At 50.8% G+C, this 16,618-nt stretch overlaps 1 protein-coding gene across 7 annotated transcripts in view; it reads right to left on the minus strand.

Moving 5' to 3' along the window:
- Sfxn5 (sideroflexin 5) overlaps positions 1 to 16,618 on the minus strand; it is a 123,364-nt gene that overhangs the window by 35,431 nt on the left and 71,315 nt on the right. For all 7 annotated transcript variants that reach the window (XM_050164948.1, XM_050164946.1, XM_050164943.1 and 4 more), the window contains one exon: positions 9,933 to 10,023. In XM_050164948.1, coding sequence (XP_050020905.1) covers positions 9,933 to 10,023 — 91 coding nt within the window. The remainder of the gene's footprint in view (positions 1 to 9,932; positions 10,024 to 16,618) is intronic.

Here is a 16,618-nt window from a genome sequence, read left to right on the forward strand (position 1 = left end):
GGGCGGTGGTGGCGCACATCTTTAATCCCAGCAATCAGGAGGCAGAGGCAGGCGGATCTCTATGAGTTTGAGGCCAGCCTGGTCTACCGAACAAGTTCCAGAACAGGCTTCAAAACTACAGAGAAACCCTGACTCAAAAAAAGGAGGCGGGGGGGGGGGCACAAGTTAGAATTTTATGATTTTCATGGAAAGATTTCCAAAATTTGCCAGGTGTAGCGATATATTCCTACAATTCAAGCACTTTGGAATCAAAAGTATCAGAAAGTTCTAGGTCTTTCCTATTTCAATAGTGAGTTCAAGGCCAGCATGGACTGTGAGAGTCCTCCAAAAAAATCTATTGTGAGGCTAGTGTTTATGTGATCCCATTGGACTTTATTATATTTAAATGGATACAATAAATAATGACATTCTACACTTTTGCTGTTGTTTATCTTTTGAGATAGTCTCATGTAGCCCAGGCTGGCTTGCTCTGTAGCCAAGGATGCCCCTGAACCTCTGATCCTACTGCCTCCACCTTCTTATTCCTGGGGACATACACAGACATCACCCCACCTAGTTTGATTGTAAACTTTTAGGCGTTTACTTGACTTTGGGAGGGTACAGACAAACTTGTGTCTGGAAGCAGGATTTACTTTATGCAATAATTCTATATTATCAGGAAAAACCATCTTTTTCCTATAAACAAACCAAGAACTGTGGTAGCAACAGAAAGTAGCTACCATTTTTAGCTCCAAATAGAGTTGGTGGAAGTTCTTCCAAACTCCACCCTCTCAGCTTCAAGGAGGGTCAGGCAAACTTGCTTCCCACCCTCCTTCCCTCTCCACTACTTCATGGGGGAACAAGCCCACACGCTGTACATTTGTCTCATAGTTGCAGGGGATACAGTCCATCATGGCAGTAACAGCGTTGACGGCAGGAGCAAGCAGAGGCCGGTGGCTTCATATCCACAGTAAGAAACGAAAGAGCACCGACCGCTGGGTCCTCTGCTCATTCTGTCCAGCCCTGGCACTGTGCTGCTCAGACACAGGGTGGATTTTCCCACCTCAGGCAACCTAATCGGGGAAAATCCCTCCCAATGCCCGGAGGCTGGTTTCATCGGTGACTCTAGGTCCTGTTAGATCGGCAACAATATTAACCATAACAGCATGGTAAACAGCTCAAACCACACAGAAAGGAGGATAATCAAACGGGAGTGAGTCTCCTCTCACCCCTAGCTCTTAGCCTCATCCCCTCTTCAGAGGCAACTATTGTAGCCTGGTCCTCGGGCCAAGCAGCAGGGACCTGCACGTTCAGGCACACGCATGCGCAGATTGACAGACTCGCACACAGCCCTCTCAAATGCAGCGCCTGTCTTTGGGGGAACACTGCTCACCACACAAGCGCACTGACCTTAATATTTGCTTAATTTCACAGCATGGCTCAATACTGCACCTGAGAGGCGGCTCTAAAAGGCCCAGATTTTCTTTTAAATAGCTTGAGAATCAGGGGAGAGTTTCACAGCCCATACTGAAGTGTCAGCAACTCAGGACTGGAAATTTCTAAACTGGAAAAAAAATCAGCTTGTGCATTCTAGGTATAGCTAACTCGGAAGCGTGTAATCTCTGTCCATAAGATTCCCACTAAGGTAGCTGGGGAGACAATTCAAATGTCCTTGCTGCGCACAAGGCTCTAAACCCAACCCCTAGTTTCCACGGAGAAAGATGGGTGTGACAGTGTGCACTTGTAATCCTAGTGTTGGAGAGGAAAGGGATCCCCAGAGCTGGCTGGACAGCAAGCCTAGTCCTCTTAGGGAGTCCTAGGCCAGTGAGAGACAACACAGAGAAAAAGGAGAGAGAGAGGTGGAAGGTACCTGAGCAATGACATCAACGGTCGTCCTCTGGCTTCCATATGCACACACACAGTGAACGAGACTCCTGCTAAGACACCCCTCTTCTAAATATACTAGAAGGGGGAGAAAGGAAGCACTGACACCTTCTAAAGGCTTCCTTAGCCCAACAGTCCCCTGGCTGGAGACTACAGTGGCTCCCCAGGTGATGAGATGAAGTTTAAACCCTAAACTCGAGGCTCCAAGGCACCTTCTCCTGCCCTCCGACTGCCCCATCCTCTCCTCCCCTCCAGCTGCTCCAACTTCTCCTCCCCTCCTTGCCCTTCTCCTGAGCTTCTCTACCTCCTCTGCCTCTGGATCTCTCTGCTTTCCAGAAATTTCTTGAGTAAGATAGCTATTTGTTTAGTAATATTTATGGAGCACCTATGGGATGTCAGCACCTAGGCAAGCCTCCCAGAAAGTGGTGACCTTAGAGCTTTCTAGGTCGGGCTGCTAACTAGACACATTCCTAGAACCCAGGGGTCACCAATGACAATCACTTTGTTGGAGGGCCAGGCTCCCACGTGTCAGGGCTACTCTGGGAACCAAGTCCGTCATTCTGAATGTCCTGTCTTCAGTGACACAACGGAAACTAGTGTGAGCCACAAACCACGAAATGGGCTTGCTCTGAAAGGAGCCCAGGAAACCCTTCTGACCTCCAACCAAGTCACGTGGCAGCTTGACATTTGTGTAAATACATAATGTGTGTTCATGTGTGTGCAGGTGCATGTGTATGTGTGCTTTAGGAGGCCAGAGGACGACCTCGGGTGTCACCCTTGGACACTCCACCCACCTCCTTAGAGACAAGAACTCACGTTGTCCTGGAACTCACCAATTGGGCTAGGCTGCCCGGCCAGCCTCCTGTCTCTGCCTTTCCAATACTAGGACTACAGGTACATGCTGCCATGCCTACAATTTTTTTTTTCGAGACAGGGTTTCTCTGTAGCTTTGGAGCATGTCCTGGAACTAGCTCTTGTAGACCAGGCTGACCTCGAACTCACAGAGATCCGCTTGCCTCTGCTTCCCGAGTGCTGGGATTAAAGGAGTGAGCCACCACCGCCCAGCTCATGCCTACAATTTTTACGTGGGTTTTGGGGATTGAATGTCAGGTCCTTGGCCATCTTCCTAGCCCCTGCAATTTTCTATTTTTTTTCTTAAATTTTGTTTTTTTGAGACTGGGTCTCACTATGTAGCTCTGCCTGCCCTAGAACTTACTATGTAGACCAGGCTGGCCTCAGACTGACAGGGATCCATCTGTCTTTGCCTCCCAAGTGTTGGGATTAAAGGAGTGTGCTACCATGCCAGGGTTCCCCTCCAGTTTTTAACAGCACGCTTAATATCAGTCCCCTACAGGTCTTTTCAGATATTATGCCTTTGCCCCATGCATTCACAGCCCTTCTATATTACTGATCCTGTCCCTTGAATGTGAGCCACAGGCCTCCTCTGTCCAGGCAGCCAATAAATTAACTCGAGGACAAGACTGTAGATTGAGCTCGGGGCATACTACTAAAGACTTCTTTCCATTTGGACCCCCTCGTCAAGTTCTCTTAAAGCCTGAGGCATTCTGGGAGTCCATGTCAGTTCTGAGGCAGCCCCAGTTCTCGGTCCTTGGTCATCCTTCCCGGAAGCTGTGACGTAAGGGTCCTATGGGTGATCAGACTCCATGTCAATCAGCCACACATTCCTCTGATGGAGAAGCTGATCTCCCTCAAATGAAACATGCATGGCCTAAAACACTAAGTTCCTAAAATCTAGGAAGTACAGGAAGACTGTCTGGAAACAATGTTTCATTAGCTCTGCAGGTGTGTTCCTGTAACTCTAGCTCTAGGGCATCTGAAGCCTCTGGGCTCTTTAGGGTACCTAAACACACACACATACACACACACACACACACACATACACACACACACACACACACGTGTGTGCGCACACATACTCACACACGCACACACCTTGTGGTAGTGTAATCAAATCCTAGGCATGCTAGATGAGCACCCCAGCACTGAGTCCCAGCACTGGCCTCCATGAATTGTTAGAGTAGATGTCCCAAGAACATTTGGTTTTGTGCCATTTTGACCATCTGACCAATGCTTGCCTCCAAATTAATATTCCATAATGCCAGGTGTGTGTGTGTCTGTGTGCAGGTATGTGCACATGAGTATGGGCGCCTGCAGAGGCTAGAGTGTCAGATCCCCTGTAGCTGGAGTGAGAGCAAGCTGCTGAATGTTCAGGCTAGACTGGACCCGAACCTTCCATGCCAAAGCACTTTGTTTGAGCATTAACAAACCTGCACGAAACTCTGTCATGCTAATCTTCACTGTCAACCTGATTGGAGTTAGGATCACCATGGAAACAACTGCTGGATGTGTCTTTGAGGGTGCTTCCAGAGGGGTTCAATTAAGGAGGGGGATCCACCCTAAATGGGGGCAGCATCAAGTCATGGGCTGCCGTTCTGGGCTAAATGAAAAAGAGAAAGCATGGGGTCGGGGAGGTGGCTCAGCAGTTTAAGTGCTTGCTATGCAAGTAGGTGAGGACAGGAGTTTGGATTCCCAGGAACCCACCTGTCATTCTAGCCTCCAAAGGGGATCCCCAGAGAGCTGATCTAGCAAGGCTAGTCACTTCAACAAGCCTTGAATCTGGTTGGGTGATGCTGCTTTGTTGGATAAGGTGAGAGGGACCAAGGGCGATTCCCAGCATCAGGTCTCCACATACACATGTGCACATGCATGCCCATGTGTGCCCACACATGCAAAAACATGCCCACACATGCACATCACACACATGAAAATAGGGGGGCGGGTGTATCAAGTAGAGCAATAACATTCCCCCCCCTCCCTTTCTCTCTCTGCTTCCTGACTGTAGGCTCAATGTCACCAGTCATCCTAGGCTCTTACTGCTATGACTTCACCACCATGGGGTAGTCTTTCTTTTTTTTAATTTTGCAAACTTTTAATTTCATAATAAAATAAAACAAACAAAACCCCCACAACACACAGTACCCAACCCTGCTATTCTGTGGGAGGGGATTTTCAGGCCTTAAGGTACAAGGACAGGATAGAAGAGCTCCTTTAGACATGGCAGAGCCAAGGTGGATCAGGGCCATCCAAGGCTGCTGGGGGAGCCTATGCACAGGACATGGGTTTCCTAGGAGGTCTCTAATCTATTTCTTCCATGCAAACGTATCCTCATCACTCAAGTGGAGGGAGGAGCGGCAGTAGGCTCCTCTGATGTCAACTCATCTTCATAAATGCCCAGGCCTCATTTGCTCATGCAGTAGATGCTGTTAGAGTAGGTTTTGGGGATCCTCGAGAGAGGAACCAGAAGCTTGAAATTCCTCTGATGTATTCTTTCTTAAACTGTAAAGCCAACAGAACTCCTTTGTCCCTTAAGTGATGTGGGATTCCCCTCTGTATGCTGTGAATAAAGAAACCGTCTTGGGCTTGAGCAGGGAATAGAGGTAGGCAGGGAAAACTAAACTGAATGCTGGGAGAAAGGAGGTGAAGTGAAGGAGAAGCCATGCAGCTCCGCCAAAGACAGACACTAGAACTTGAGCCAGTAAGTCACAGCCACATGGCAATATACAGATCACTAGAAATGGGTTAAATTAAGATTTAAGTGTTAGCCAATAAAAAGCTAGAGCTAATGGGCCAAGCAGTGTTTTAAATAATATAGTTTCTATGTGATTATTTCAGGGCTGAGCAGCTGGGAACCAACAAGCAGCCTCCTTGCAACACTTAAGTTTCTTCTAGGCAGAGATTTGGTCATAGTAATGAGAAAGTAACTACTTACACCCTGACTATGTGGTGGGCTGAGGGGCATGAGGAACAGTACCTGAGACACCCACACAGTCTGACGAGGGAAGCAAACTTGAACTTAGGCAGCCTGTCCTGGACAGGCACAGAGTAGCTGGCAGCCAAGTGGAGGGCTGAGTATGGGAAAGAGTGAGCATCTGGGCCAGCAGGGCCATGTGCCTGAAGCCCAGCAGGAGGTAGAAGGGAAGACAGCAGCCGTAGCAGCAGTGGGTTCAGGAGCAAGCACAGAACAGGCCCAAGCTGGCTCTGCCGACCACCAGAGGAACCTCAAAGGGACACGAGTGCCTCATAAAGCACCACTGGCCTCTGTGGGGACACAGCTGCCACAGGTGTGCCCCCGCTGCCTTCCAGCTCACAGGGGATGAGTAATGGGAAGCTATGTTTTGATGGGGGGTCTGAAGCTCAGGCAGCACCAGTCCACCAACTCCTGAAGTAAAGCAAAGAGAGAGTCAATGTCATGGACACCTCTGTGTTCTGGGGCGTGGGAAGGGCACAAGGGAGATCTAAGGCTCACTGGGTATGAATGTTAGAGGAGGCTGCTTGCTCTTCCCGGCCACCCAGAACTGAAAGAATCACACAGAAACTGTATTGTTTAAATCACTGCTTGGCCCATTAGCTCTAGTTTCTTATTGGCTAACTCCTACATATTAATTTAACCCATCTCCATTAGTCTGTGCATCACCACGAGGTTGTGGCCTACCAGCAAAGTTTCAGCACATCCGTCTGTCTCCTGTGGTGGCTCCACAGCTTCTCTCTCCCAGCATTCAGCTTAGTTTTCCCTGCCTAGCTCTGTTTCCCTATAGCTATGCTATAGGCCCAAAGCAGTTCCTTTATTAACCAATGATATTCACAGCTTACAGAAGGGAATCCCACATATGAAGAATCAGGAACAAGCCCCCCCTTCCAGCCCCATACATTCTAGAAGTCCTGAGCAACAGCTCCCCAGGGAGCATAGGAAAAAAAAAAACTCTTTTAATGGCAACGAAACACTTTTTGACAACTCATGAAAGGGACCCCTTGGAAGGACCTAGACTTCCTAGCTAAGGATGGACTTCTGGTCTCTGAAAGATTATTATCCTATGGACGGCTGGGACGGTTCATACTGATTCTCAATTTGACAGGATCTAGGATCACCTAGGAGACTGACCTGTCTACGAGGGAGTGTCTACTCTAGGTTAACTAACTGCGGTGGGAAAACTCACCCTGAATATGGGCAGCACCATTTTGTGGGCTGGGTTCTGGACTGGATGAAAAGGAGCAAGTGAGCGGAGCAGCAACGCTCTTCTCCCTCCACTGCTAGCTGCACTAGCAGAGTGACTCCAGCTCCCGCCATCATGACGTCCTGCCATGACGGACTTTACTGTCAAACCAACAAACTGGCCCACAGCAAACCCTGCTCCTAGGGTGCTTTTGTCACAGCACAAGAACAGTAACTAATACAGAGGCTTGAGTTCAGAGGTGCACCGAGTTCAGATAAGGTCTTCGTTACCCAAGAGCCTTTGCTGCTGTTTCCTTCTCCATGGGTACAGTCAGGCAGACATGGAGCAGGGGCACCAGTTCTTACCAGATGCACCGAGACAGGTGACTACCGGCATTTCTGCGTCTCTAGAGGCCTCGGTCCACCCACCTCTGACCGCAGGCCTGCCTGTCTTCTCAGTTGTCTTATCTGGAGACCCACGCCTTGCGCTCCCTCCCTCCACATTTCCTCCACGGCCTCGCAGAAAGGCTATGGACCAGACGTGTCCCTGCAGAGCGGCTCAGCTCGGGAGACCAGCAACTGGACCCAGGGGTATGTATTTTTCCAGTATCTCCTCCATTGACCTCTAATGGCACTGTTTGCCCAGCTTCCCAAACCATTAACTTCCACCTCCCAGCAGCCACACATCAATTAACGGAGGGCCTGCTCCAAGCCTGAGCTCCTGAACACAATTAAGCGTGACAGTCCACAAATAAGAAAGAACTGGAGAATTAATTAAGGTCTAAACAAATTAATTACCAGTCCCCAATCGATTCTGATGCCAGTGCACATGCTCCCAGGCTCACCTTCTTTCCTACCGTCTCTATGTATAAATAGAAACCAAGATCTCCCACGTGACTGCTGTTCTAGACCAGAGCAGGGGATTGTGGGTGCAGAAAACCTCCCTGAGAGAGAGAGAGCAATGGCTGCGGGGAGCATCCAGAGCTTGCTTCCTGTGCACTTGGCACTTACGTGCACACAAGCGCTCACACAATCCTAGATGAAAAGTCAGGGGCAGTCTTGGAGATGGAATGAATGCTCACTGCAAGACACAGCATAGCCTGGCCGCCCCCAGGACACACACATCTCAGTTTCTCCACTCCAAAGGCAGGTTCACCACCAGATTGAGTGGCCCTGAATGGGGGTTGGGAGGCCTCAGCTCTGGGCACAAGGTGTAGATCCGAGCTGGAATTTGTATATTCTTTTGCAAAATGGAGTGTCTCCCCCAGCACTGAATGAGACACACTGAAGGGCCAAAGGGAGAACTAGGTGGTCCCTGGGAGTTCTGGGCTCTGCAAACCTAGTACAGGCCTGTGACATTGTTGGGGTGGCCCCAGGATAGAGCAACAGACTTAAACAAAGGGATAAAGCATTCCAGGCTGGGGTTAGGTGGGTTAGTAACCTGGGCTCTGGACAGTGCAGAGGCCCCAGAGATGCCTAAATGCCTAGACTTTCAGCTTCCAGCTAGCATCTAGAGGAGCAAACCAGAGAAGTGGGGGACACAGCAATCCCACTTTCCTTGTTTGCCTAGGAAGAGAGTGGTTCCTTCCTATGACAGGGTCCTCCCACCATGCCGGTGCCCTAAAGGGAAAGCGGCCTTTTACAAGGTGAAGCAGGCTCTGAGCAACCTTCTCTGAGGCTGACAGCGACCAGCCAGCCTGCTGCAGAAGGTAAGGGCCAAGTGACTTTGAGATGCTCTGTCCTGGCCAGGGCAGGGAGGGACATGGTAGAGAGAGACCAAGTGCAGGGATCAGATGATGGCATTGACCTTACATTACACTGGCAATCACTCACCAGGGAGATGAACAGAATCCTCTTTGCAGATGGGCCTGCTTCTCCCAAAGTCCTGGGAGTGAGAACTAGTAAGTCATAAAGCCCGATGTATACAACTGGCTATGTATTAGGGGCCTCAAGCTGTGTGGCAGAGGCTGTACTTGGGTGGGAGGGATGAAGGTTGTCCCATGAAGACAGGAGGAGAATCAGGCTAAAGCAGGAGCAGGTCAGAGTGTCTCCAGAGGAGGAAAGGCTTCTCCTCCTGAGTCCCAGAGAGGTTAAGACCAGCTCAAGGTCACACAGCACAGTGGACGCTAGACAGGGCTGGAACAAGCCACTGGCAAAGTTCTTATCTGAGGCTTGCCCCCACCCCCACCCCAAGTCCCAATTACATCTTGGTGGGGCCTCCGAGCCAGTCTAGTCTGCCTCGGACCCTCCAGCCCTGGCGGCTGAAAGCCCAGTCTCTGAGTAGCCTCGTTCTTTGCTCAATTAGACCCCATGACAAAGTCAGCTTTAAAGAGCTATTCCATTAATGGCCCACGGCAGAAATAGCTAAGAGTTCATTACAAGTGTGGAGTTGCTATAGCAATTATCTGGGTTGGCTAGGCTCCACTGGGTGGTTGGTTCTGGGAGTTTATTAGCCGCTGGGCATAGAGTGGGTGAGGTCACCCCATTTTGTAGGTACTCCACAGCAAGTTCCTGTCAATGAAGTCTGGTCTGTGGCCTCCCGGGCAGTTCTGGGTCATAGATGGAGAGTATCAAGCCTACATATTACACATATTACATACAGGAAGCTGAGGCCTGAGGGGAAGGTCAGATCAGGGCTATGAGGTGGGGGGAGGGGTGTGGTGGAGGACTCAGCTCTTCTGAATGAGCACTGTGAGGTGCTGGAGGACTCAGCTCTTCAGAGTGAGCACAGTGGGGGTGGAGCTCAGTTGGTAAAACGCCTGCCTTGTGTGCATGAAGTCCCGGGCCCCATCCCTAATACCACAAAACAAAACAAACACACAAGAATTTCTACTAAAACTGCATCTCATGAATTGAGCTGGTGGGTCCTGCATTTCTGTCTGTGTGAATTTTGTTCAAGATCTCCCAGCTACAAGTCAGCAAACATCAGGGAGATGTGATGTAGAAGAGCCACCATGCACCCAGGTTCTCGCAAGTTCCCCGACCCCCCACCATACAACACACACACACACACACACACACACACACACACACACACACACCTGTGTGCACATCTTACCTACTGCAGGGAAGGGCACGAATCTCTGCACAAGAAGGCGAGTGGCTGGGGTGAACTTGTTGGCTTTCTGAACCAGCACATTAAGGCCCACCTTGGAAAGGAAAGAACACAGAAAAAGATGCAGGATGCTGCAAGGGCTCATGGGATGGAGGAACAGAACTGGAGGGACGGCAGGAAGGAATTCCCTCCAATTTCCCTCAACCCCACACCCAGGTGCAGCCCTTCTGAGGCCAACTGGGCCTTCTAGCCTCTAGCCTTTGCTGACCCGGTCCCTAGATGTGGGGTGATCCACCCACCTCAGGCCACACCTGTTCCCTCAGGACCAGCTCTGAAGTCTACCAGCTCTGTCACTTACTAGCAGTGGGACCTTATGCAGGTGACTCATTACCCTCTCTCTACTTCACTGCCTGGTGGTAGAAAAAGGACAGTTATTTCTGCCACGTTCAGGGTTCAGGATAAGAATGTACATAAAAGGAATGAGCTTGACACGCACGAGAGCTCAGTAAGCGCAGTCATGGGACAATGTCACCTCTCCCAGGCAGGCAGACCATGGATCCTGTTTCCCTGGCACCTTTCTCCAAGCACTGAGTCCTCGGCCCATCAGTGTGGTCCCTGACCCTGGACCCGTGAGAGGGAAGGACCACAGGCCTTTTCATTGCGCACTCAGCACTAAATGCTGTGTCTAGCAGCCCTAAGCGCACGCTCAGTGAGCTAGTGGTTCAGGAATAGGTACAAGCAGACAACTGGATGGAGAGCTCCCACAGGTGAATGACACCTTATCTGGGGGACAGGAAGGTGAATTAGGCCATCAGAGGATTATCTAGAAAAAGCTGGATAGGCAGCAGGCATGGGAAGAAGCAGATGTGACCCAGATGGTACCCCAGAATGATGCCCAGCCAGCCCTGCCCTGACGGTCCATCCTGGGAAGAGGAGGCAGTGAGGGGCATAGCAAGATCTGGGCTGTATTCAGCTCTGGACTCCTGGTGGGTTAGCAGGCTACCCTGTGCTCGTAGCCTGGCTCTGGACTCAGGGTTTTTGTTTGCCAGGGCTTTAGGAAGTCTCCAGAAGGTTGAAAGCCTGCTGGAGAACAGGAACAGCTGGGCCCGGTCTCCAGTGCAGGGGCATAGGACAAGGGTGTGCCTGATAACCATCCCGTAGGCAGCCAGCCTCTTCTGCCCAGGCTCTGAGTGCTGAATGCATATCCTAACTGTCAGGGTGATGTTCAGAGCCCTGTCTGCGTCCTCACTGTGTGCTTGAGTCAGGGCAAGCTGAGTGGCAGGAACTGACAGCTTATCCATACTCCAGCGATACTGGAGGACCTTTCCGAATGCCACCAGCCCATCCTGGGTACTACTGCTTGGATGGAGCTCACGAAGTCCAGGGAGCCCCAGCTCTCAGCAGCGAGTGACTCAGAAATGGCCTCTTGAGTCCCACAAAAAATAAAAGCACGGGGGAAGGCATGAAGAACAGGGAGCGGAGTGGACTGTCTGGAGATCTGTGTATGGTCAGCATGTTTACTTGCAAGAGCTTTTTATTTTCTCAGTGCTGGGGGCTGAACCCAGGATGCCTGGCTTCTGGGCAAGCGCTCTACCACAGAGCCACACCGCCGCTATCACATACAATGTCTTAACAAAATATTTTCACCAAGAAGAGGCAGGCCCAGAAAGGATTGGTGACTTTGCCCAGGACAGCCAGCCATGTCGTGGCAGGCAAAGCTAGGATTTGAACTCAGGACCTGCTGATTCCAAAACTTCACCCCCACTTTCTAACTGACCGGTGTGATTGTTAACACCCTTAACTCGACAGAATCTAAAATCCCCTAGGAAATAACCATGAGGGTGTGTCTGTAAGGGAGTTTCTAGATTGGGTCCACTGAGCTAGGAAGAGCTACCCTAAATGTGGGTCAGGGTCCTGGACTGCATAAGGAGAAAGCAGGCTGGACACCAACACGCATCCCGCTTTTCCTCCTACTGTGGGTGCAGTGACATGCGACCTCTATGTCACCATGCCTTTCCTGCCATGGCAGACGGTACCCTCAAACTGAGAGCCCAACCGCAAACCCTCCCTCCCTTAGGGCATCCTTACGGGTGTCTGATCACAGAATGAGAAAGCAACTAACACAGCCTTCTTTCAAGAAGCAATGGCCCAGTACCCCAAACCATGGAGCACGTGCGGAACACAGAATCCCTGACAAAGGCCCACGAGGCCCACGAGGTGTTGTGTAATGGGAGGTGGGGCCTTTGACGTATCCCTATCCTGGAAGGGGGCAAGGCCCTGCACACATACTTAGAAAGATGATGACGTATTGGAGGAATGGGAAGCAGGAGTCATGGGGGAAGGGAACAAGGAGGCCCAAACTTTCTCATGACTGGCAGCCTACTGGGAGTAGGCAGAGCTGAAGTGCAGGGGGAGGGAGACAGAGACTAGAGATAACTGTTTGTAGCCAACGCTGAGACTTGCTGTGCCAACCTGAGACTGACCCCTCCCTGGCTGGCCCTTCTCCCCCCTGGCTAGGACTGTCAGTGTCTTGAAGGGGTAATCTAGCTGGTTTGCCCCATGCCAAGTGGGAATGGGGGTAGGAAAGAAGGACGGCGAGTCTCCCTGAAGCCGTAGGAGCTAGTCTCTAGGCTTCCCACCAGCAGCTCTGACCTCACAGTCAAGGCCCCGTGCCTCCTTCAGGCAGTGGTCGCTGTCCCGCGGGTCCTGAGCATGGGCATGGCCGCACTAGGAAACCGGCTGCAAATCTCTACCTTGTTTGTTTTCCCCCTCTGCCCAAATGGAGCCCCTGTTTGGTTAATTTCTGTTTTGTAGTTTATTTGGAGGCTGTTAAAACAGACCCTGGGGGACCCTCGGCGATGGCTGTTCCATATCTCATTATCTCCCCTGAACCCGATTATTAGCTCCGATTCTTCTGATCGCTAGCTGCTGTTCGTGATGAGTTGTGTGCCATTAATGCCAGCTGGTTCCCTTAAACAGGACCTACCATGCCAGGGAAAATGAGCTGGCATTCCGAGCCTCCAGCCACTTGGCTTTTTAATTTTAATGGGCTCCACCAAATGTTCCAGGCCAAAGGACCCCGAGAAACAAGAACAGACGGGCTTCAACCCCCAAACTGCAGCCCTCCCTGGGATCCTTCCCAGACTGTCTGTCCCTGTCCAAGGTTCTGGTGTCGAGGAGGTGAGAGCAAGTGGCCGTTTGCCTCCGTGTCTTTGGCACAGACCCCACACCCACTGCCAGTGGGTGGGCGAGGCAGCCATATTGCCTCCCAGTGAACCCCCAACTCGTCAAGGACCTTCTCTCCACCCTATAGTCCCCCGTCCCTCTGTGGGTGTGGAGTGTTGGTCTACCTTCAGACAGATGTGTGCTTCTTGTTTCGCCCCAGCCAAGTGGGGCTGCAAGTTTTGTTTTGATATTTTATTATTACTTTTTGATACATTTATGTAGTCTAAGGTGGCCTCAAATTAGCTGAGGATGACTTTGAACTCCTGATCCTCCAGCCTCTACCTCCTCAGTGCCAGGAACAGGTGTGTACCTGGTTTATTTAATGCTGGAGACTGAACCCCGATCTTCAAACACGTCCTCTAACAACTGGGCTCTAGTCAGAGCAGCCTGCTAGCTCCCTACCATTTTAAAAAAGAACTGCATTTAACGTTTTTAATTTCATTTCATTTTTATGTATACATTTATATTTTGAGACATGGTCCCACTAGCAGCCCTGGCTGGCCTATAATTCACTGTGTAGAACAGACTCAAGTGGAGCTCACAAAGGTCTGCCTGCCTCTGCCCCCTCACCCTTGTCAATTCTCCCTGCCGTCATCTCCATTCCCCCTGCTGGCTCTTCACAGAAGTCACAGAAGGCGTCTTCTGAAAGTGAGCATTGAGGCCAGTGAGAAGGCTTAGTGGGTAAAGGCACTCGCTGCTAAGTCTGACGACCCAAGTTCAAGCCCCAGGACCCACCTGTTGGAGGAAGACAACTGATCCTGAAAGTTGACACACAAGAAAGAAACGGACACCACCCTGCTTCACAGCCTTCATTGGGTCTCATGGCATCCGAGGAGCCGAAGAGCCCTCAATGACCTCACTCTATTGATCTGGAGGCTCCTCTTGTGGACCAGATCTCCCCACCCCCACCAGGGCCTCTGAGCACTGTTCCTGTCAGGCCTCTCTTTCAGCCTAATTGTCAGACCTCCTCTCTGCTCAGGGTGCTCAACTAACAGTTTCTGGAAGAGCCTGGAACTGGAACTGTATGTGGAGTGTTTGTGTTCATGTATGCTCGTATGCATGTGTGTGCATGTGCCTTTTGTTCACGTGTATTCATGCACGCATGTGTTCGTATATATTTGTGTGTGTGTGCATGCGTACGTGTGTATACTTATATGTGAGTGCCTGTGGAAGCCAGAGGGGGCTTGGGATCCCTGGGAGTTGAAGTTACAGGAAGTCATAAACTACCCCAGTGTGAGAATTAAATTCTGGTCTTCTACAAGAGCACCAAGTGCTCTTAACCAGTGAACCACCTCTCCAGCCCCACACTCAGATGCTTACGTGAGTTTGAAATCAAGCTTCAGTTGTCAAGCTTGCAAGGCAAGCATTTTCTCCAACTGAGCTATCCCTCCGCCCCACCCCACCCCCTGGCCCAAAGCCAGAACTTTCTTCCATGTACCTCAGTCTCCAGTATATATGTGTTTGCCTTTTGCACATCTCTGAATCAAAATAATACATGTATTTGCAGTATGAAAGAACACTGCAATATTTTGTATCTGTGGACTTGAATAGAAACCCATCTCCCCCAAAAGACACTGAGTCCCAGGGCCCAGGGCTTGCCTCTCTTACCCGCCCACTGAGTTCCCAGTATGTGGTAAAATGAGTGTGGGCTTAGTGATGTTTCTAGAATAAACTGAAGTGAATGGTGTCTGAAGCATGACAGTAAAAGGGGGAAGTCCCAAAGCAGGCCTGCATTGCAACCACTGCATCTGCCCTGCAACAAATGCATCTGCCTTGCAGCCACTGCATCTGCAATGCAGCCACTGCCTCTGCCTTGCAGCCACTGCATCTGCCTTGCAGCCACTGCCTCTGCCTTGCAGCCACTGAATCTGCCTTGCAGCCACTGCATCTGCCCTTGCAGCCACTGCATTTGCCTTTGCAGTCACTGCATCTGCCTTTGCAGACACTGCATCTGCCTTTGCAGACACTGAGCTGGCCCAGGTCTGTGGCAAGCTGCTCATTTCATACTCAGTTTGGGGAGGAGACCCTGAAGGTCACTAAAGCTTCAGAAACAAAGTGCATCCGACTGAACCCTGGGTGTGAGAAGGAGGTAGCTAGGTGGTGAGGGAGGAGGGCAAACAGAGGAGAGAGCCGGGCTCTGCAAACTCTTCTGCGCCTGCCAGTGAAGTCTAAGTGGTCCTGAAGAACAATGAGGAGGAGGCATGCTGACAGGAGGGATGCATGAAATCAGACCTTAGACCTCTCTGAGGAGACTGGGCAATCAATCATATGCCCAAATGGTCCTGGGTTTGTGTGGGTCCCGGAAGGTAAGGGGTGGGTCAGGAAATCACTGAAGTACCAGGAATACCCACCAGAGGGCACAGCTTTGTAAACTTAACCTGGCTACCAAGTGGAATGACTGGTGACCCTTCATGAAGGTCAAATGTCTTCCAACCTCAGCCAGCCAGTTGCTTGGCAAGGAGCTCAGGGTCAAAGAAGCAAAGGAGAATGGAATAGTCAGTCAACAGTCGTAGTTCCTGTCAGCTGCAGTGGAGGGGCTTATCTGCTAGGGACAGTGCTCACGCCTAATGCCCGAACTGTGTTCGATAGGAACCAGTGTGCTGGCTGTGAGGAACCAACTACATCAGACCCTTGTCCTCCCAAGAATAGATGCAGGGCTTCTTCTCCTGTTTGACTCGCCACTGCCAGCACCACCATCTGCAGGCTTCTGGAACACTTCACGGCTGCTGGGTCTGTGCCATGGGCCCTCCAACCCAGAAGTCACTTGAAGGAAAAGTAGCATGACAATAGACTGGACCAGGATTCATGGGTATGTCCCAACTGCCCTGGGAACTCTGAGGAGAACAGAAAGGCCTGGCTATGCCCTTGCAAACAGCCAGACCTTGTCTTTCAAGAGGCAGGGTGTGGCCTTGATCATACCGTTGACTTAATGTTGGGCAGAAGATAGAGGTCTATAAACCAAGCAAGAAGGATGGTGGTAGAAGTACAGAACCACCTCGACTCTCTACTGCTCTTAGGATGCCCATGGGGGGACCAGCCTACCAAGGGGCCCCAGTGGGAACAGGACAAAAGGTCCTACGTGTTAACAGAAGAGGATGAGAGTAGTCCTGGGTGGGGTGCAGAGGCTGTCCTTGACTTCAGTCTGTGCTCAGTTTCCCCCTCTGTAAAATGGGGTTAAACTAGCATAGTGCCAGCACTCTGGAAGCACCAGCCACTGTTACTACCCACAAGGCTGTCTACCAACCTGACCAAGGGCACATGGAGCTGCCAGTAAGCAATGAGAACTGAAAGGCTCCCTGGGCCTCTCCCTGCAGACAAACGCTGCATCCAACACAGGAAGGACCACTCGGGGGAAGGAGGTCTGCATTGTTCCTTAAGAAGAGGTCAGTGTAGCTAAGGTTTAGCTGAAGATAAAGACACAGGTACAGGCACAGACGTGTCTCTTGTCATTAGGCTCCCACAAC

The sequence above is a fragment of the Alexandromys fortis genome, unplaced genomic scaffold (genome assembly GCF_014885135.2).
Source record: "Alexandromys fortis isolate MF-2015 unplaced genomic scaffold, M_Fortis_MF-2015_v1.1 scaffold_138, whole genome shotgun sequence".
NCBI classification, from domain to species: Eukaryota; Metazoa; Chordata; class Mammalia; order Rodentia; family Cricetidae; genus Alexandromys; species Alexandromys fortis.